Here is a 23,346-nt window from a genome sequence, read left to right on the forward strand (position 1 = left end):
CATTATTACATTACATTTTATAAAGAAAAAAAAATGGAGCCTTTCTAGAGACTGTAGGATAAGACCAGAGTTCTGTGCCTAAATTTGCCAGTTTAACAGCTCCACTTACCAATCTCACCAATGGGAGAAAATCTACCAAGGTGAAATGTAATAAAAAGAAGAGAGCTTTTCAGGAGCTGAAGACAGCACTGAATAAGGGTCTGGTGTTAAAACACCCACAACTTCAGTGAAGAATTTCTAGCACAGATGCCTCCAATGTGGGCCTGAGAACAGTCTTGTCCCAGAAAATTAATGCGGAAACCAACCCCTACAGGGAAGAACTATTCTAGAGTAAAAAGGGAGTGTCTGGCCCTACAGTGGAAACTAAAGTCACTGAGATATTACCTTTCAGGCAGACAGTTCCAATTGGTTATAGACCATTCTCCACTACGGTGGATGACTCTGAACCAAAGGAACAATGCAAAAGTCACAAGATGGTTTCCAGCTTTACAAGGCTTTAAATTTTATGCAGCCCACAGGCCAACGTAGGTTGGCGAAATGTGCTCCATCCCAAAGGTCTAAGCAGATGTGATGCTCTGGTCCTCTGTCACCTATGCATCTCACATACACATGGTGAAGGGCTCCAGGATTCATGGCTGATGTGAAAATAAAACTTTGTACGGACTGCAAAATCCTTTTTTTTTTTTTTTAGTACATTACAGGACATAGGATGGCATTTAGCAGTTGCTTTCAGGTGACTGGTCACTGGCAAACAAAGCTGTTAAGACAGCCCTGTAAAACCCCTTCCACTCACAGCAGGGCTCAGATTTTTACCAAGAAATAATAGGTGTGGATCACAAGAACACAGAGGAGGGACCCGTGTTCTGTAATTTACTCCAAGTAAAGGTTTTACTGATAAGAAAAAAGAAAAAAAATGTTGACGTAACTGTAAAATTCTTTATCTTGGAATACAGAGCAAGACACAAGAATCGATTCAGAGTCCCCATTATACCCCCACCCCACTGCGCGAGGCTCCAGTTTTGGAAGCAAGCAATAAAGAAAGCACAAAGAAGAGAAGGGAGGGACCTGTGTCCTGTATTGCACTCCAAGACATAGAATTTATAGGCACATCAAAAATTTCTCTTATCTTTATTGTACAGTACATGATACCAGAATGGATTCATAGGCCATGAGATGTCCCAAGCAATAATCAAGGGGAGGCAACAATACAGCTAAAGAGCAGCAACAGGGCCACAGGAAAAAAACAAAAATGCCAACAGGCTTGAAAAAAAAAAAAAAAAAAGTAAAAGCACCTAGCTGCTGGAGCAACAGTGGAGACTCAGCAGCTGCCTAGTAACCCACAGTTTGTGAGAAACCTGAAACAGAATTTAGGTAGTGACTAGAATGAGTGCAGAGCTAGATGCTGCATACACCCAGAACCCGACTCCAGTGGAGTAAAGGGCTCAGGAAGGGACGGACGGATGAACTCAATCCCAGAGGGCAAAAGCCCTGTGAAAAAAGGGACAAAATGACAAGCTGGGGGGGAGGAGTGAGAAACCCCAAGGAGGTATTTTCAAGAGAGGAATGAATGGAAAAAGGGGGGATTAAAAGGAGAGATGACGTGCCAGTTGGCAGGACATGGTAGAAAAATTTAGAAGGTTTGTGCAGACAACAAGAAACATTATGAAGGTAAGGAAAACACTAGCTTCTAGACTACCCTGGCCCAAAGTGGAAGAAGAGTCAAAGATAAGGTTACTGCTCCTGTTGGAGACATAAAAAGGTGAACTGGATCTTGAGAGGGTCCACCCAGAAAGGGAATCACACTTATTTAAAAAGAGAGCTCAGCATGGTCACAAGGTCCTGCAGGAGTCCCGGAGGATGACAAGGAAGAGTTCTCTGCAGTAGAAGGCTGCACATGGCGTGCCACGAGATAAGAATACGGTTGATCAGGAGCTACAGGGTTGTAATTGAAATATGGTAAATATTGCCAAGTCAAGGTACAGTCATGGCCAAAAATATTGGCATCCGTGCATTTCTGTCAGATAATGCACCACTTTGCCCAGAAAATTGTTGCAATTACAAATGCACTCTCATTTTTATTTCTTTTGTTTGTATTGGTATGACACAAAAGTGGAAAAGCAAAAAGCCAAATCTGACACATTCCACGCAAAACACCAAAAATGGACTGGACAAAATTGGTGGCACCTTCTCAAAATTGTAAGAAATAACTGCATTCCAAGTCTGTGATGCTCCTGTAATTTGTATTTAAACGCACCTGTATTAATTAACAGGTGCTGACAACATAGAAATAACACGAGCAACCAGTTAAAATGGTGAAAAATGAACTCAACCTTTCTGTTGTGTGTCTCTGTGTGCCACATGGAGCATGGAGAAGAGAAAGAGCAGCAAAGAATTGTCTGAAGATTTGAGAACAAAAATTGTGGAAAAGCATGGACAATCTCAAGGTCACAAGTCCATCTCCAGAGATCTTAATGTTTCTGTGCCCACTATGCGCAACATTGTTAAGAAGTTTACAGCCCATGGTACTGTAGCTAATCTCCCTGGATGCAGATGAAAGAAAAAAGGTGATCAAAGATTGCAACAAAGGACTGTTCGAATGGTGGATAAAGAACCTCGATCAACTTCCAGACAAATTCAAGCTGACCTTCAGGCACAGGGTACAACTGTGTCAGCTCGAACTATACAATGCCATTGGAATGAAAAAAAATACTATGGTAGCAGACGCAGGAGGACCCCATTGCTGACACAAACATAAAAAAGCCAGATTGGAGTTTCCCAAAACATACCGAGGAACCCAAAATCATTTTGGAAGAATGTGATATAGACAAAACAAAAGTACAGCTTTCTGGAAAAGCCCATCATTCTGCTGTTTTCAGAAAAAAGAAATGGCTTTTAAAGAAAAGAACAGTCCCTACAATCAAACATCGTGGATGTTCACTGATGTTTTGGGGTAGCTTTGCTGCTTCAGGATGTCTTGACCATGTGCATGGCATTATGAAATCTGAAGACTACCAAAGAATTCTGTGGTGCAAAGTCAGGCCCAGTGTCAAAATGCTGGGTCTCCGTCAGAGGTCATGGGACTTACAGCAATGACCCATAAGCACACGTCAAAAAGCACCCAGAAATAGTTTAAGACAAAGCGCAGGAGAGTACTGAACTGGCCAGCAATGAGTCCAGATATCAATCCCATAGAGGACCTGTGTAGAGATCTCAAAAAACAGCAGTTGAGAAATGGAACCCTTCCAATCTGAGAAACCTGGAGCAGTTGGCGAAAGAACAGTGGTCCAAAATTCCAGTAGAGAGGTGTAAGAACCTCACTGAAAGTTGCAGGAAGTGATTGATTTCAGTTATTTATTCCAAGAGGTGTGCTACCAAATATTAAAATGAGGGTGCCAATAACTTTGTCCAGTCCTTTTCTGGAGTTTTATGTGGAATGTGTCAGATTTGGCTTTTTGTTTCGCCACTTTTGAGTCATACCAATACAAACAAATGAAATAAATATTTGTAACTGCAACAATTTTCTGGGCAAAGTAGTGCATTAGCTGACACAAAATGCAGGGGTGCCAATATTTTTGCCCATGACTGTATATATAGAATGAAGGACAAGTAGGGAACTCAGCATGAAATTTCCTATTAGCCCACTAAGTGGAGTAAGGTGGTAAGGATCTCAGGAAACTGCCTGCACATGCTGTCCTGCATCCATAGATTGAGGATGGCTGAGCATGGTAACCAAGTATGAAGCTGCTATGGACCCACAGGTGGAGAGGAAGGGGAAACACCCAAGAAACCCTGTAAACAGGGGGATTGCAACCTTTACCGATACAACTTAGCAATAAGTTGCTCCCCCAACTAAGGTCAAGGCCTAAAAATGGGAGGTCAGACTAGATGCCTTAGCCTGAAACAGGCAAGTAGGTCAATTACTGCAGTAGAAGGGGTAGGAAAGGAAGTGCGGGTGACCAGGACAAGTCCTGAGGGCTAAAGCCAGGGAGAACATTTCAGGGCAAAACAGGGTATTTGAGGTTCTAGGTTGCATAACTAGACTACTCTAGGAACAAGTAGCCTGGAAAAAAGACAAAATAACGTTGCACGGTCTTAAGAAGGTGGTCCCTGAGAGCAGTTGTCAGGTATTAGATGACAGAATTTAAGTGTTTGGAAGCCTAAAGCCTTCAGGGGGCTTTAGGCCCCCTGAGGCCATCAGCATGACGAAAAACCGTGTCAGGTAAGGCTGGACAGTAGGTGATGTCATCCCACTGATTAATGCTGTGGCGAGAGATATCTTAGTAAGAATAACACTGGATTGTGTATGGCCAGCACAGGAGACGCTATATGTGATTAAGCGCAGGTTTCCTGGTGAAAGAATGTGCACCTGTAAATGTGAGTGAGCTTCTTTTTTTTTTTTAAGAGGTATTTTTAAATAAATTGAGGATTTTACACCATGCAAGATTCTGAAGGGAAAACTGTTGGAGGTAGAGAGTGAGCTGCTGGTCCGAAACCCTCTTCTGAAAAAGGGGAAAAAGCGCTATATGACCAATATTGTGAACAGTGTCATGGTGATCCGATGAATGTTCTGTGTCAAAGGTGGAAGCACTTGGGTGTTTTCTGTTCACTTGGAAGAACATAATGAAGGCATCTGAAGCACAAACCTTATATGATGCGATTGACCCTTTGCGTTGGTTCTGCATTTAAATAGGGTGTGTTGGCTGCCTTGCAGAATAAAAGTATAGGACAAAAGTTGCTTAGGCTGTTTCTGTCTCATGCATGGTTTACTGCTGCCACTGTCATATGAGAGCATGTCCCCCTTACAATACAGGTGAAACTCGAAAAATTAGAATATCGTGCAAAAGTTCGTTTATTTCAGTAATGCAACTTAAAAAGGTGAAACTAATATATGAGACTCATTACATGCAAAGCAAGATAGTTTCAAGCCGTGATTTGTCATAATTGTGATGATTATGGCTTACAGCTCATGAAAACCCCAAATCCACAATCTCAGAAAATTAGAAAATTACATGCAATCAATAAAACAAGGATTGTACATAGAACAATATTGGACCTCTGAAAAGTATAAGCATGCATATGTACTCAGTACTTGGTTTGGGCCCCTTTTGCAGCAATTACTGCCTCAATGCGGCGTGGCATGGAAGCTATCAGTCTGTGGCACTGCTGAGGTGTTATGGAAGAACAGGATGCTTCAATAGCTACCTTTAGCTCTTCTGCATTGTTCGGTCTCATGTCTCTCATCTTTCTCTTGGCAATGCCCCATAGATTCTCTATGGGGTTCAGGTCAGGCGAGTTTGCTGGCCAATCAAGCACAGTAAACCCACGGTCATTGAACCAGGTTTTGGTGCTTTTGGCAGTGTGGGCAGGTGCAAAGTCCTGCTGGAAAACAAAGTCAGCATCCCCATAAAGCTTGTCTGCGGAAGGAAGCATGAAGTGTTCCAAAATCTCCTGGTAGACGGCTGCGTTGACCCTGGACTTAATGAAGCACAGTGGACCAACACCAGCAGATGACATGGCTCCCCAAATCAACACAGACTGTGGAAACTTCACACTGGACTTCAAGCATCTTGCAGTGTGTGCCTCTCCATTCTTCCTCCATACTCTGGGTCCTTGGTTTCCAAATGAGATGCAAAAGTTGCTCTCATCAGAAAAGAGGACTTTGGACAACTGAGCAACAGACCAGGTCTGTTTTTCTTTAGCCCAGGTAAGACGCTTCTGATGTTGTTTGTTGTTCAGAAGAGGCTTGACAAGAGGAATACGACATTTGAAGCCCATGTCCAGGATCCATCTGTGTGTGGTGGCTCTTGATGCACTGACTCCAGTCCACTCAGTCCACTCCTTGTGAAAGTCCCCAACACTTTTGAATGGCCTTTTCCTGACAATCCTCTCCAGGCTACGGACATCCCTGCTGCTTGTGCACCTTTTTCTTCCACACAACTTTCTATTAATGTGCTTTGATACAGCACTTTGGGAACATCAAACTTCTTTTGCATTTACCTTTTGAGGCTTTCCCTCCTTATGGAGGGTGTCAATGATGGTTTTCTGCACAACTGTCAGGTCAGCAGTCTTTCCCATAATTGTGATTCCTACTGAACCAGACTGAGAGACCATTTAAAGGCTCAGGAACCCTTTGCAGGTGTTATGGCTTAATTAGCTGATTTTCACAATATTCTAATTTTCTGAGATTGTGGATTTGGGGTTTTCATGAGCTGTAAGCCATAATCATCACAATTATGACAAATCACGGCTTGAACTATCTTGCTTTGCATGTAATGAGTCTCATATATATTAGTTTCACCTTTTAAGTTGCATTACTGAAATAAATGAACTTTTGCACGATATTCTAATTTTTTGAGTTTCACCTGTATATACATGTACATACATATAAACATGCACTTTTGAGATTGACTGAATCTTCAGCATGACCAGCTGCCGAAAGCAAATGAGGACTTTCAGCCCTGTACATGTGTTTATAGAGTAGTTTCATTCCTTTTCCTTGTAAGCTATAAAAAGAGATTGCAATTTTATCTTTCACTGCTGAAGTATTTTGCCACCAACAGAGAACGTAGCAGAAAAGTATGGAATATAACTTACACTCTGATCATACATATACACACATACAAGAGAGGGAATTGATTGATAGCATGCTCAGTGCAAAGCCCAAATGTGAGGAACTAGCCTAACCAGCTGCTGAGAGCAGATGATGACTTTAAGCTCTGTAAAGTGCTTGCAGGATAGGTTCATTAGTTCCCTTTGCAAGCTATAAAAAGAGAATGCAATTTTCATTTTCACTGCTGGACTATTCTACCACCAGCAGGAAAGTACAAGTGCTATGATCTGACCTACTTCAATGCTGACAAGTTCTCAGCATGTACATTGTTCACTCACAACCTGGTAGAGACATTCTTTCACCATCAGCATCCACAACCTCAACCCACATTGTTCCCTCAGCAGTGTCCACATAACTAAACATTTTGCACCCCTGTGATGCATCTCTAACCCCAGTGTTTGAACTAAATTTGGACGAGCTCTCTTCACACTGTCTGTAGTAGCGTTTCTAGCAGCTCTCTCCCCAATGGTGGCATCGTGTTTTCTGGCATCTTCCCCCACCCCATTCTCACTTTTTTTATCTGACCACTTCCCTTCCCCAGGGTCTACACTGCTCCCCACTGACAATACTACACTCTCGAAGCTCTTCATCAACCATCTAAGCTTTTTTGTCTGGCAGCTCTTTCCTCACTGTCCCCAGTAGCTGCTCCTGCAAGTCTCTCCACTATCCATACTAGACCCCAATCATATCTGCACTGTCCATATCAATCTCTTCATTGTTACAGTCCGCTGCATTGAACATTACAGGTCTCTTGTCACGTCAATTTACTTAGAAAGAGGCAGGTTACAGTATAATGTATGCAACAATAACCATATATAAGATTACGTAAGGGCAGATACAGTAATCTGGAATTATATTTAACATAATCCCAGAAGGCCAGTAAGTGTAGGGTGATAGGCTTGATATTTTCTGTTGGTGTCAACCAAAGAATGTTATCGATGAGTAGAGGACTACAGTCAACTGCTTTGAGTCCTACACAAAGCGGAGTCTCCCAAATGGCATTAAGTTATGGGTGTGCGCTGTCTGACGAGTGGTAATATTTTGAAAAGTTAGACAGTCCCAAGCCCCCATGTAATCTAAATTGGAAGAGCATCATCTTAAGCAGGCCATACGATATACTTTTTTTTTTCATTTAACCGGTGTTTCTTGGGGGTCATCGGCTGGGCAGCATACTAGAGCCCGATGCACTTCATCCATTCCATTTCAAGCCAGTCTATGTGAGTGAAGGGGTTTAACTCCTGCAATAGAACTGTAAAGGTGGATTGTAAGTCCTGGATAGTTACTAGTACAATAGTTACTGTGCAAACGTTCGCACAGAGCAGCCCCGATTCTCCTCTTCATGTGTTCCCCACCAGCACTTCTGGCTCCTCACCCAACTGAATGCCCCCACAGTAAACTGATTGCTAAGGGGGCACTCAAGCTGGCTTGCCCCCACCCCCTCTGCACTGGCTGAGATTGACAGCAGAGAAAGCAAATGGCTGTCACTGCTGTGTCTGAGCCAATGAGAGGGAGAGAGCGAGAGAGAGACTCTGCTCTCGTGTTCATCACTGGATTAAGATCGGGTTCAGGTAAATATAAGGGGGAGCTGCTTGCAGAAGGTTTTATACCTTTATGCATAGAATGCGTGAAGGTAAAACACCTTCTACCTTTAGAACCACTTTAAGGATGGGGAACTGCTCAGCCAAATGTGTGCTTCCTAATCAGCTACACTGTTGTGTAGTGGAGGGTAGAAGAATAGGTGGTGGATTAGTCACCATCTTGACCAAGGCTCAGGCTAGTGCCTCCTGGATCATTTTTGGCTTCAACTTGCTCTGGGTGCCTCTGTGCACCATCATATAGAAGGTTAGTGTTAGGCTTTCAGCATGGTGGTGAGGCTAATTTGTTTGGCTGTCAGGCTTGTGGTAGGGCAGTCATTTTCTCCTAGGAGGTGTGGAGCTCTAGCAAAGCATACCTGCCATGCTGGGGTGGGCACATGTGCCCCATCCCCTTATAAAGTATTTTATCTGAGTCTGTAGCAGCTTCCTTGAATTGTTTTGCTCCTACATGGTCTATGATATGTTGTTCTGAAAACTATCACCACTGTCTGATGGTTGCCATCATTGAGTAAAGCAAGCAGAAATAGAATACCATCTGACATTTCATAATTAGGGGCCCAAAGTGTGCTTCTGCTTCAGCCTCCTCTCTCCCCTGTCCATGATCAGATTCTGCTTTATCTTTACCCTACCCCCCATCTTCCCCTATACCCAGCATGAAATACTACTCATCTCAATTATTCTGGCCATTTTTCTCCACTGTGGCTGTTCTGCTAAGTGCATCAAGGACATCTGGAAATTGAACTGTGTTTAAGAAGCCAATATGGTGGCTCCTGTGTAAGTGGTGGCTGCAAAGTCATTTCCAGTGTACCTATTTGCTCAGGTTCACTGTGATCATCCACTAAACTACAGAACCTTCAGGAAACGTTATGCCATGTTTTCTTTGTTGTTAATTATGATGAGGAGGTTTCTTACTTAACACCTATCAGAATATTCTCCTTTCACTCACTTAGATTCTAGGAGTTAGACGATCCCAGAAATCAAAAGCTAGAACTTAAGGTGGTAAAGAGAGATGCATCTGGATTCACTGCTATACGGAGGTATTTCTGAGATTTACTGTGAAGATGGATAGGTCAATGGCCAACCTTCTTCAAGAGCCAGATAACGCAAAATAATTTCCATTTTAATCTTTCGCAGGTAATGAGTTTGTTTAAATGTTCAGAATTTTTTACTGTTCAGTATGTCCCAATGTGCTATGTGTTATTTTTATAACAAAAATCAGGATTTAAGGTTTTTCATTTTAATTAACAGAGACTAGATATTAAGCAATTGAGAGCTTACCAATTTTACAGCAATTTCTAAAGCAGAACACATTAGGGAAAGGTGGTTGTGGGGTTACTCTTAAAGTGGGATGAATAATGGTAAACTACTGATGATATGCTTAAGTTGTTTGATCTCTGTAACTTAATAATGTAATAATTTTCTTAACTGAGTTCTAAGTTGGGCTTTAACTAAAAGCATCTGCCTTTTCCCCTCTGAAAATGCCACCTGGGTTACGTTGGTCTTTTTTGGTTTTAAGTGAGAAACCTTTTGTTTCAACTGCAGTTTACAAAAACTTCATCCAATTTTCTTCTGCATTGAGACTCACCATCAACTATATAATTTTGCTTCAGAACAGGATCCCCCCACCAGGACCTGAGCCAGATGACTCTTCTGGCAGTATTTCAGAGAGCATATGTTGTAGATGCAATTTTAACAGCATAAAGAAAAAAAATCAATACAATTCCACGCTTTGGTATATGCAGTTAATAATGTAATTGGAGGATAAAACCCACATAAGCAGCCACTACAATACTGCAGGCAACAATATAAAGTGAATATAGTATATGGAGTGTGGCGCTACAAATATTTCATATATAAATGAAAACACATGTATAATAAAATTGAAAGCCCAATCCACTAGGCTTGTAATGTAGGGAATGAGCCTCTCTCCCCTGGATCCACAGCACTTCTGTGAAGATCTCAAAAAAAAAAAAATGGCCAAGAGGAAGAATCCTTCACCACCACCAAACACACTGCCTTTTACCGGATGGTCTTGACCCCCAATTAAGGACGGGTCATCTTGTTGGTTTCAAACTTACCACCAGAGACATGCTGTTTTTTACTTACTATGATGTACGTTTTTTACTGCGTTTGAGGCAATAAATTTATCTTAAATTACTACACTATGAGGATTCTTTCTACCTTTTGAATTGGGTTGTCCTCTATAACATTTATTTTAGGTTTATCCTTGAGCCTATTATGTGTGAAGATTTGGAATCAAAGAGCACTCATATCTATGGCTTGCCTTTTGGGATTTATACAGCCCATTCTGACTCGTCCTAAAATGGGGGTCAACACCATCCGGTAAGAGGCAGTGTGTTTGTTGTTGGTGAAGAATTCTTCCTTTCTTTCCTCTTAGCCGTTTTTTTTTTCTTTCAGATATTCATAGAAGTGCTGTGGATCCAGGGGAGAGGAGCTCATTCCCTACATTACAAACCTTGTGGATTGGACTTTCAATTTTATTATACATGTGTTTTCATTTATATATGAAATATTTGTAGTGCCGCACTCCATATACTAAATTCTAACAGCATTACCAGATGCATCACATATATAATCGACCACTTTAGAAAAGGTTCTAAGTTAAACCCCATATGTTTAATCCAATGTTTGAAACCAGACACTTTTGTGGTGATGTTTTAAAGGCACATAAATGCAGCTTCCTATGATTTCTTCAGTAGAGCATCATCTTTGTTGTGTATCCGGTCCTTAAGGACCCTTATATCCTCAAAACAGAAAAGTTTTTCAAAAACTTTAAAAATTACTACATCTCTTTTAGAGGTGTTCTCTCTCTTATTTCTAGACAGTGAAAACCCTTTTATGTCAAAATTTCAATTTTGTTTTGTTAATTATGGATTCTATGCATTTATGCACTCTATACTGGGCCTTCTGAGGGTCAACATGCACTGAGTTCAACTCTACTTACTGCTGATTTATGTTTGAATACAAAGTTTCCAATAGTTAACCTATCTCCTCAGCATAAATGTAAAAAAAATAAAAAATGTTAATAAATTAAAAAATGTATTATATATATATATATATATATATATATATATATATATATATATCTATCCATCCCTCTGTAGAATATTCGGATACACCTTACTTCACAATATAGGCTGGGTATATGGGTTATATAGGCTTACATATATTCCAAAACCGTAAAAGTTTAGGTGAGGAAAAGTTTACATATATTTTGCATATCTACAGATACATTTAACATATAAAATATGTAAATAACGCCATGTAATTGTTAGGCAGGGGTAATTTATATTTGATCCTACACCATGCCTTCCCAACAGTGACATCTAGAGGCTGGAAGATGCAGTGTAGTACCATGGGGATTGTGAACATATTGAAAATTAGATTATTTTTTTTTAGTCCTATCTTAAATTTTATATAACACACAGTAGGTAAAATATTTTTAGCACAAGCAGCTAGAACAGTTAAATTAGCACTTTACTCCCTTTTCCTATCTATTAGATCATTAAGTTTCTGTTTTCACTTATATTTTTTGTATACATATCAGTGAAGAACAAGCTTATTCAAACTTCATGTGTCCAACAGAGAAAGCTTAAAAGTTCATTCAACCAACAATCCGCTAAAATTCAAAGCAGAACAGTTACAGAATTTAAAGCTTCACAGCTCATTAAAAAATTACATTAAATACATTTTTTGTGTTAATCCATTATCTTAAAACATTCCACTTGGCTGAAACGAATGTTTTGGTTATGCGTGGGGGGCACTAGTGACTGGTAAAACAGAGACTCAAGCGCTGTAGTTAGATTCCTGGATTTGCCCTATCCTGCAATAAAGGCTCATTCCTCTGCATGAACCTTTCTGCTCCATTCTCTGCATGAAATGTCATATATTACAGTTGTATATAAATGGGAGAGATCTGTGGGGATTCACGAAACCAGGCTGGAGGGCTTTTAAACAAGGCATGTCACAAATCTGATCTACCAGATTTGCAGTATACCTATTCCCATACTTACATATAAAAGGAATCACAGCAATATGTTTTTAACTCACAGCAAATGTTTGGATATTTTGTGATCTGAAATTCTGCTGCCCATCTTAAAAGGATCTTCTGTGCCAGCATGCTTAAACAAGGTGAGATAATTTAGAAGTGGTGTAGAAACTGATTAAAATTTCATGAATGTCTGGCAAGAAGCAGCCAAGCACTGTGCTGCCTGAGGCAGCTACATAATCTCACTCGTCCTGTACACAATCTGTAATGTGCACAACAGCAAAGGGCAGTTTAATATCATTTTTAGTGGCCTCTGTACTAATACAGGCATGAAAAACACTTAAATGTGTGGGGATCACATCCAATACCCTGAAATCATCAGGTGGTAAGCTAGTGCAAGACAGGTACTGTACACCGCACTCATATGTAATGTTACATTAAAATGGATGGATTGATTATACATATTGGGGTACTTGGATAAAGTTGCATTTTTACAGTCTACTAATAAGAAAGTCAGTTCTACCCTTGCCTAATGTGTGTGTGCCATCCATCTGTACCAATGTATCACAAATACAAGGGATAGGGCTTCAACGCTACTATGCTCTGCACAACAAAACAATAACTATAATCCTGTGAGCGTTATAAGCATTTTCTTCTTGCTACTAACAAAATGCAAATCTAAGCATTGCAAGTATGATCTCTATAAATGATCCAATTATGGCGGGATAGCTAAAATCTCAGCATTGTTGGCAGGTGCTGAACCGGTTTCCTCTATCATCCATGAACATTATTAAAGGGCTGTCTAGTGCTTAATCTGATGTCTGGGAGCTCTGCCATTTGCTGTTGTTGGTGCCTTACCCTAAATGTTTGACACTTGACACATTTGTGAAGGATGGAGGACATGTATCTTTTCATCCAAACAAACCAAAATGCTGAAGATCTTACTACTCCTTTTGTAAAGTGCTGTCTTGGTGCTGAAATTGAGCATAATGATGTCAAACCAACAGCACAGTGATGTGATGTCAATCTGGAACAATAAGGGAATTGTGTTCCTGACTGAACTTCCCTATTCGACCTACAACTCGAAGCAACTTGTTGTGACCAATCACTGGATTCAGTTTGTAGTGCAGGCTATTCTTATAAAAAGTGGAATTCCTTTGATATGTTATCAATGTCCTGTGAGTACACTTCATGCTAAAAACACATCGAATGATAATCTTTTTTGCTTGAGAAATTTCCTTGATGGTGAGAGGTAACGGTCGTGGCGTCAGACCCCAGCCCTTCTCACCAAACTCGTGACCGAAGGACTAGCCAATCTAAAACCACCCTGTCACGTGCGTAACAATGCCACACCCAGCTGCACCCTGCACAACAATTTTCCAGCTAATGGGTACCGATCGATGTGCCAACAGCCTGAATCGATTGTTACTGGGTCAGGTTAAGTTCACAATTAACCCCTTCACACTGCCACCACCTCCTTTTGGTTCAGAGAAAGAGGAAACTCGCAATATCGCTATAACACTATAATAATTGAAATAATCGTCTGTATAACCCGGTCATTGACACAGGCCGATTATACAGAGAGTTAAACCAACAGTAGCATCTCTTTAAAGGCAGGGATTTGTAAATTGCAATTAACAGTTATAGAAACAGTTCAACACTTTTAGAAGAAAGATTTATTACTAAAAAGGGTCAAACAGGTGCAGTAAAATATTTACAGAGAAGATGTACTAAGAGATATATATATATAAATATACAGAGCATAACAGCACAGCAAACAGAAAGGAGTTTAGGTAAATAAGTACTTGTCCAAAAAGATGACTGGGGTTAAGCAGTTTCAATTCTGATGAGCTCAAAAGGATTTCTGGTCTTGCACTCAGTTGCGATGGTACAACAAGACTCTCGGTCAGCTCGATGGTACAGAGCAAACGTCCTCACTTGTCTTCTCACTCACACAAGAACTAACAGTTTCTTTTCTACCCAAAAATCAATTGGTATCTTCTTACAACAGCAAGCTTATTGCATTATTTGGGAAAAGGATGGCATAGACAGCCCCTTAGCAAAGTACACTGAACGCATTCCTGAGGGAGGTGGGGAAATCGGAGGAGGGAGCCTGATTTGGAGTTTGAGAAAAATACCAACATGCAGAGGTTTAGGAGCAAAATGAAGGACCACGCCCATCTCTGTGTGCATGATTGTGACAAGAGGCTCTTTACATATATGCCATCCATGACACTTTATGGTCCTCAGTATTGGTTGCAATTGATGGGCAACTTGATAAGTCATACAATAGCTTGTAAAACAGAAGACTGCTTTGAAAAGTATTCAAAACAGTGAGAATTCAGCCTGGTCTTTTAATACACAGAGGTGTTGGTGTAGCATTAGCTATAATTTCCTTATCAGACTCAGGATTGACAAGTTGAAATGTAGAATAATTGTTAGAGGTTCATCATTGTGATACCATCATAACCTGAGGAAGATTCTGTTGTCTTGAATGATGAAACTGAGGAACATTTGCTGAATGTCATCCATAACAGCAACTGATTCATGTCTGAAGCGGAGCAGAACTCCTATAAGGTTGTTGTTCGGATTAGGTCTGGTAAGGACATTGTTGAGGGAAAAAACCTTAATTATCAGCACATGAATCAAAAACCACCCCATTCTAATCTAGTTTGTGGTGATGGTACACGCTGCAGCATGGGAGGTACCAACATTCCTTTCCTTTCGAGAGGTGATGCAGGCTGAGCTTGATCTCTCGCAATATAAAAGAGCGAGCAAAGTGCTAACACAAATCAACACAAACATCAAATTATAAATAAAAATGCAAATGAAAAGTCCATAAATATATATTAGAATTTCACCATCTGTTTATTTCTTCTGTGCGACAGTGAATGGCCCTACAATCGTGTCACCATAGATCATGATCCCAGTGAAATGTGAACACTCACCATCAATCCAGTGACCTCTATATCACTAAAGGTCAACAAACGCTATGGGATTAATTCCCCAGATCACAACATACATCAGTAGACCTTGAATGTCTCCATATGTCTTCAATGATCTCTCCCCGAAGACATCAAATCAGAGAAGTACTATAGTGTAGTATTATATTGTACCAGGTGTAAAAAATGTCAACGTATACCACTCACTTGCAATCGTGCGTCCCAACAACCGTAAGTTTGGGCCAGACGTGACATCACACCAGAACAGAAAGTGACAACACCCATGGGGCCTCAACTACTTTCGCTGACTGTGGCTTACTGAAGACATCCAAAACTAGTCAAGGCCCCACAGGTATCCTCACTTCCTGTTCCGGTGTGACGTCACATCATAGTGGCACAATCGGAGAATTATTCACTGTCACAGAAGAAACTTATGGTGGTGGATTTATAATATATACTTATGAACTTTTAATTTGCATTTTTTTTTCTAATTTGATTTTTGTGTTGATGTGTGTTAGTGCCTTATTCTTTTATATTGTATGTAGCGTGAATTATTATATTTTCACTTTAAAGATGGCAGCTTTATTCTTTAGCTTAAAGTAAAAACAGGAGCCTTTATGATAAAAATGATCTGTCACAAACACCTTCTGCATGAAGTCAACAAAGTGTTTTTCCATCTCAGGTTTTCTGTTCAGGGTGTGTTGTAAAAGGAGCAAAATTTGCTTTTGGAATTGTTCTGTTAAAACACCCTACTCATAGGTGTTAGGAATTCCTTGCCTTCCATTGAGCCTGCCAACTCATTGTCTTTACTTGTTACATCGAACACTGTGGTGCGGACATTATCCTCCCGGAAAAGGGCCTTGTTATCACCTTGTGTGAAGAACTTTTGCAAGCCTTTACTGCATAATCTTTGACATCTAAGTGATGTGGGCAATGTTGAAAAAAGGTAATGTGACTGTGACCATTTAGCAGGACACGTCTTGAAAAAAGAAACTGTGGAAGACCTCCTAACATTATCCAGACAGATTGCCTATGATGACCTAGCCTAGGCATATGGTGTGTCATGTTGCAGATCTTTGTATACTCTTGCGATGTCTCTGCTGAAAAGCAGGAGAATATCAACATTTCTGTCAAGAGTTGATATGTGATCAGCTACGCCTCTTACTGAAGGGTAGGTGGGTATAAACTTTGTCAAGTTGAACCTTTTAAATAAAGCATCCTAAATGGCTTATGGGCTGCCAAAGTTATGTCCAAATCTGTTTCAAGTGGTGTTAAAACTTGCAGCAGGGGAAGAGGCAGGGAGGGACTGTTCTGTGCAATATCATGTAATAAAAAAATAAAAATAGCCTTTAACCACTTGCCTAGCGGGCACATATACCCCCTTTGTGCCCAGGAAAATTTTCAGCTTTCAGTGCTGTCGCACTTTGAATTGCAATTGCGCGGTCATGAAACACTGGACTCATATTCAATTTTTATCATTTTTTTTTTTTTTTACACAAATAGAGCTTTCTTTTGGTGGTATTTACTCACTGCTCAGTGTTTTATTTTTTGTGCTATAAACAAAAAAAAGAGCAAAAATTTTGGGGGGGAAAAAAAAAAAAAAAAAGGTTTTTCTTTGTTTAATAGAAACAATTTTGCAAACCAGGTAATTTTTCTCCTTCACTGATGTGCGTTGATGAGGCTGCACTGATAGGTGGCACTGATGCTGCTGCATTGATATGCAATGATGGGCACTGATAGGCAGCACTGATGGGTGGCACTGCTGGGCAGCACTGAAGTGTGACACTGCTGGGCACTGGTGGGTGGCACTACTAGGCGCTGCTGGGCACTGGTGGGTGGCACTACTAGGCACTGATGGGCACAGGTGGGTGGCACTGCTGGGTACTGATCATCAGGGCACTGATGATCGGTGCCGATCCGTCCTCGGACAATTGCCGGTTATTGGCAGTACTTTCCTCACGCTGTCAGCGTGAGGAAAGTACAGCCAATAACCGGAAACTGCATTTACCAGTGATCTCCTGTGTCATTAGACATGGCTGATCACGTGGTAAAAGGCTGCTGTGATTGGCCTTTCACCACATCACATGATCAGCTGTGTCCGTAGGACACAGCAATCACAGAAATCGCCGAGTGCATGCCCACAGGGGCACGCAGGAGGGCGCATTCTGGAAAGATGTCATATGACGCCCTCCCAGAACTGGTCAGCCGCAGTGAAGCCGTCATACGGCTATCTGCATTCGGCAAGTGGTTAATATCTTTTTAACAAGTGTGTCCAACATGTTCCCCCATCTCCAACTACTTTTCAACCGTTAAAAACCCCACAGTTCTGAAACAGAGTTTCAGCACTAAGGAAGCTCCAGTTGTCACTCTAGCTGCTTTAGTTCATTGGTACTTGAAATGCATTAGCTCCATTATAAATATAACAAAGGTTACCCAAGTAAATGTTAAATATAATAAAAACAGAATATGCCGACTGACTTAAATATGGTCATTCCATATTTTAAGAATGATGGATAGCACTAATTGCAACAGACTGACATGCCTTTAGGACTGCACACCAAAATAAAATAGCAGCAATTCTGCTTTTCCTGTTGTCACAATAGTTGATGCTAGATCTCAATAGGCTACATTTGGTGATGTAATGATGATATATCTCTCGTGGGAGAAGTTAACACAGGTAGAACTGGGTGAGTGGACATTAGGGGAGGTGGAGAGGTGATTTTGGTAACTTGCCATTGTAGTTTACTTGGCATAATGCCACTGAATATAAAGTTTTCCTGGTGAGACATACATTTTAACCTTCTACAATATAATCATTGCAATTGTTCACTATTACCATTTTTACTATTAATACAGTGCCTTGAAAAAGTATTCATACCCATTGAAATTTTCCACAGTTTGTCATGTTACTACCAAAAATGTAAATGTATTTTATTGGGATTTTATGTGATAAACCAACACAAAGTGGAACATATTTGTGAAGTGAAAGGAAAATGATAAATGGTTTTCAAAATTTTTTACAAATAAATATCTGCAAAGTGTGTCGTACATTTGTGTTCAGCCCCCTTTACTTTGATACCTGTAACTAAAATCTAGTGGAACCAATTGCCTTCTGAAGTAACCTAATTAGTAAATAGAATCCACCTGAGTTTAATTTAATCTCAGTATAAATGCAGCTGTTTTGTGAAGCCCTCAGAGGTTTATTAGAGAACATTAGTGAACAAACAGCATCATGAAGGCCAAGGAACATGCACATCACCATGAACACACCATCCCCACTGTGAAACATGATGGTGGCAACATCATGTTGTGGGGATGCTTTTCTTTAGCAGGGACAGGGAAGCTGGTCAGAATTGATGGAAAGATGGATGGAGCCAAATATAGGACAATCTTAGAAGAAAACCTGTAAGAGTCTGCAAAAGACTTGAGACTGGGGCGGAGGTTCACCTTCCAGCAGGACAATGATCCCAAACATACAGCCAGTGCTAAAATTGAATGGTTTAGATCAAAGCATATTCATGTGTTAGAATGGTCCAGTCTAAGTTCAGACCTAAATCCAATTGAGAATCTCTGTCAAGACTTGAAAATTGCTGTTCACAGACGCTCTCCATCAAATCTGACAGAGCTTGAGCTATTTTGCAAGAAAGAATGGACAAAAAAAATGTAAACAAATTTCACTCTAGATGTGCAAAGCTAGTAGACATCCCCAAATAGACTTGCAGCTCTAATGGCAGCGAAAAGTGGTCCTACAATGTATTGACTCAGGGAGGCTGAATACAAATGCACGCCACACTTTTCAGATATTTGTAAAAAATTTTGAAAACCATTTATCATTTTCCTTACACTTCACAATTATGTACCACTTTCTGTTGGTCTATCACATAAAATCCCAATAAAATGCATTTAAGTTTTTTGGTTGCAACATGACAAAAATGTCAAGGGGTATGAATACTTTTTCAAGGCACTGTACATGATATCATTCAGTTTAACCCATGTATGATTAGAGTTATGTTAATGGAAGAGTTAAGTGCCTTCTATCTTAAAGTAGGCAATATTCTGTGCCTTTAAAAGACTAAATGAAACTATGCCATTAGGATTTAAAATGTGAATGAGGTGAAATCCTATAGTGACATAAGCATCCCCCAAATAACCCACCCACACAGGGTGATTGATAGCATGTTTCTTATAGAGCACATCTCCTATTGTTGTGTGACTGACCAAACTGAGCCTCTGCAGCCTCCTTGGGTACTACATTTGAAGCAGGAAGTAGACCAGGATCTTGTGGCTTGATTTTAGAACACAATTTTATATGACTATCACATTCTATTTTTTAATAAAGATTTTGAAATATATGCACCAGGGGTTTCTCTGCTAAATTATACATTTGCTCCAGGGCCTTGACTTGCACTTTTTATATACTACTTTTCATTATTTCAGGTGTAATTCCTAAAAAACACACAGTTATTCTTAACCAAATAGGTAAAAACAGTGGCCTACAGTATACAAATAAGGCAAATACTCGCTAACAGTATGTTCACTAGGTAGCAGGGCACTAAAGTAGAAAATAACTACTGATCTAATGTATTTCCTTCAGAGCAGGTCCTATCATATAGAAAGATTTAGGCTTTATATACACACACAAACTACACCCTCTTCTACAAAAACAGCAACTTAATCAATTAAACAGAAAAGGAAGAGAGTCTCACAGTTAATTTTCAGTACCTCAATATTTCAGGATAGTGACATTATACCAGCACCTTTAAATGGCAGTCTCAAATAAACCATAACCTGTCACACTGCACTTTCGCGGAAACCTATGGGACCTGCAAATTCCAAAAGTCTGCTGTTGTGCCTGAAGTAGGAACAAAATCAAGTGCTATGTAAAAGAAATAGGTTGTATAAAAACATAGTTTTTTTAAATATCCACATAAGCTAATAAATGTGACTAATAAAGTGACCACCAATGGGTTAAACATGCTGCTGCCACTGGCTCCCTGTCTCCAGTTTAGATTACATTTTGTACAAGAGGAAGCAGAGCACTAGAGTATTAATCCTATGATTTCCAATATTTCCAAACTGTTGTGCCACTGATATGGATAAAAAAGTGACCTATGAGGTCATTCCTCCCACATGCAGGCACTTATTTCAGCCTCCCGGTGGACATGATTAATGGTTTTCTGGATAAAGGCCATAGGATCACTTACCTTTGCACCAGCTAAAAGCCCAAGGGATATAGCAACTCTTGCTCGTAAATCAGGCCGGTCTTTGGGCCATACATGAGAAAACATAGCTTTTAAGATTTTCTTTGAATTCACTTCCTTCAGCTGTTGGAAGAAGATAAAATAAAATAATAAAGTGATTCTGCAGCAATGATATTGTACTAATTAGGTATAATTTTGTATAAAGTAAAATGCATTTAGTTTCCAATATTTTTATTGCATTATTTTTTCACAATAGATGAAGAAAAAAAAGTTTTAAGGAGCACTACAACATAATGGTTCTTTTACCACAAAAAACACATACAGATAATATAATGACATAATGAATCAAGTTTTCTTTGTTTATAAAGAATCAGAAGGCCCATTCCACTATAAATCACAACGCTGATATTCGTATCGAGTGTGGAGGGAGCCCCAAACACATAGCCAATACTCAACTCTAGTGCAATCTTATTAACGTCAAGTAACCTACCGCCTTAGGGCTATAACCCCATCAATGGAGTAGATGATTCTAGAAAAACAGTGCTTGCAATATAGTAAGAAAACCAAATTAACCATGTAGGCACAAAGTACACCATACAACTGTCCCAATTCGGGCTATCTCCCCTAAAAGGGGAAGTCACACCATAAATTGTGCAATTCTAAACATAATGTCTGAGATTGTTGTAATACAACCATATTAGAGAAGAAAAGGCTACAGTACCTAAAGAAGAAAAAAAAAAAAAAAGAAAAAAAGAAATACCTTAGGGTTTCTTAATCGGGCACAGTCCGAGGGTCACCCGTTAGATATATAACCCATGGGTCCCACACCTTTTCAAAGACATTCATTCTGTCAGTTAAGATTACTGACAATCGCTTGGTTATCATTATGCAGGAAAGTTTGTTCTTGAAGTGGTTGAAAGGTATAATAGCTAACCTCCACTTCTTGGCAATAGTAAACTTTTGCCGAAACAAATATGGTGTTAAGCAGTCTTTGATTTTTTTTTGAAGCTTCCTTCCCCTTGCATCCCAGTAAGGCATATTTCGAGACTTGGTCAGGTTAACCTGAGTGAGGGTATCTATAAAATTATAAACTGTAATCCAAATGGCCTCACTTTGGAACACTGCCACCATATGTGGTATGCTGTAAATTTCTGACCACAGCCTCTGAAACACAAAGGAGACACTCTTGGGACATATTTGGCCAATCTGGCAGGTACCACGTACCACCTTAGTATCACTTTGTAATTAATTTCAATAATGGAAGTATTTACTAGAGACCTTGAAGCCTCCTGGGCTATGGAATGCTATTCGTAAAGCTCAAATTCTTGGAGATCCGTTTCCCATTTCTGCATATAGCCTAGCTTAACATAGCACAAATTTCTGAGATTATGGATCTTTTCAAATCTGACACATAGGTGTTCCATAAATCATAGAGATACAATATCAGATGTATAAAACAAAGCTTTCAGGAAATGTGTTATCTGGGCATATCTGTAGTATTCCGAGTCTGGCATGCTGTTTCTCTATTAAAGTTTGTTTCAACAGGATTCCCCTGTGATCACAGAGATCAGTTATTCGTAGACAAGCTTTGTTAGACCACCATTCAAATGTACTGATGGTGATGCCCGGGTTGAACACTCTGTTGTGAAGTATAGTAAAAAATGCTTTTAATTTGCATATATTTTAGTGCCAATATCCAATAAAGTTTTGGTTCTGTTAACACAGGGAGGCATACAATACTGCAACAAAACACGCACTTGCATAAAAGTGATTTTTTTTTTCCAAACTGAACAGCAATGCACTAAACAATATCCTTATTCTACAACAATAATCAATACATACCCACTACTTAATGACACTGTAATCTATTTTTCATTAAATCGTTTCCTTATGCGTTTTTCTGCCTCCCTGTAACATCCTCCTTGAGCTCCTGAACCTCTACTTTTCCTCCTAAATTCCACTTGTTTGGAACAAGCAGAGCAGCTCTTAAGTTGTGGTCATATGCACTGCTCTATTCAAACTACAAATCCCATAGTCCATAGATCCAAGCCCATCTCATGAGTGAACAAGAGAGGGTAGCTACATTTCTACCAATAGAAGCAATAGAAGATACTTTGAGTTAAGAATACATAGTTGAATCAATTTTTTAAAGCAGAGTTTAGTGTTGCTTTACTGATGTTTGAATTGAAATGTATAGTCCATGCTGGCATTAGTTCAATGGTAGGGCTCATGTTTATTACCACTGAGGAGTGCCTGTGTTTGCCATTTAATTACAAGGCTATGGCCACTCTGGACCCTGGGCATATGAGGACTACCCAAGGACATGTTGACATCTGCATTTCTCTCTGTGTCTCAAGACCACTGCCAACGGTTCCTGTATAAAAGATGCAATCCCAGGGACCTGCTATTGCGGACTTCATTTGGAAGGTACATGTTTTGCTTCCATAATAAATTTTCTTCCTTCAGTACTTGGAGAGTCAAGGACCCAGAACAAGTATGTACATATTAGGTATACTGTCACTCAATATGCACATACTTGTTACAACCAGTTAGTGAGGAATAGATGAAGATAGCTGCTCTTGAATCTTCACAATCAAAAAGAAGCCAGCAATGGTAGCTCCCATGTTACGGACAGGTTAATTTATAGTTACACTGGCCACCATACTCTTGTGAACAGCTATATTAATAAAAATGTGTTCTTTTATAACATTAAGAGGTTCATGCACGCTCTCCCATAGCCAGTTTGATAATGCTCTGTTCAACCAATGATCCATCCACTAGTAGCCACTAGTGTGATATGTTTTGGTTACAAAAAAAAATAAAAAACAATAAACACTTATTTACCTGCCCAATGACTACTGTCATTACTATTATTATACAGGATTTACATAGCGCCAACTGTTTACATAGCACTTTACAATATAAAGGGGGACAATTACAATACAGTACTATACAGAAGAAATAGGATGTTGAAGTCTTCAAAAAAGAC

The 23,346-nt window shown here is 39.8% G+C and overlaps 1 protein-coding gene across 1 annotated transcript in view; it reads right to left on the reverse strand.

Moving 5' to 3' along the window:
• ABCB7 (ATP binding cassette subfamily B member 7) overlaps positions 1–23,346 on the reverse strand; it is a 210,601-nt gene that overhangs the window by 137,238 nt on the left and 50,017 nt on the right. The window contains exon 4 of the mRNA XM_089685209.1: positions 20,361–20,480. Within this exon, the coding sequence (XP_089541335.1) occupies positions 20,361–20,480 (120 nt within the window). The remainder of the gene's footprint in view (positions 1–20,360; positions 20,481–23,346) is intronic.

Source organism: Staurois parvus, unplaced genomic scaffold, assembly GCF_062004578.1.
Source record: "Staurois parvus isolate SC_StPar_1 unplaced genomic scaffold, SC_StPar_1.0 ptg000365l, whole genome shotgun sequence".
Taxonomy (NCBI): domain Eukaryota; kingdom Metazoa; phylum Chordata; class Amphibia; order Anura; family Ranidae; genus Staurois; species Staurois parvus.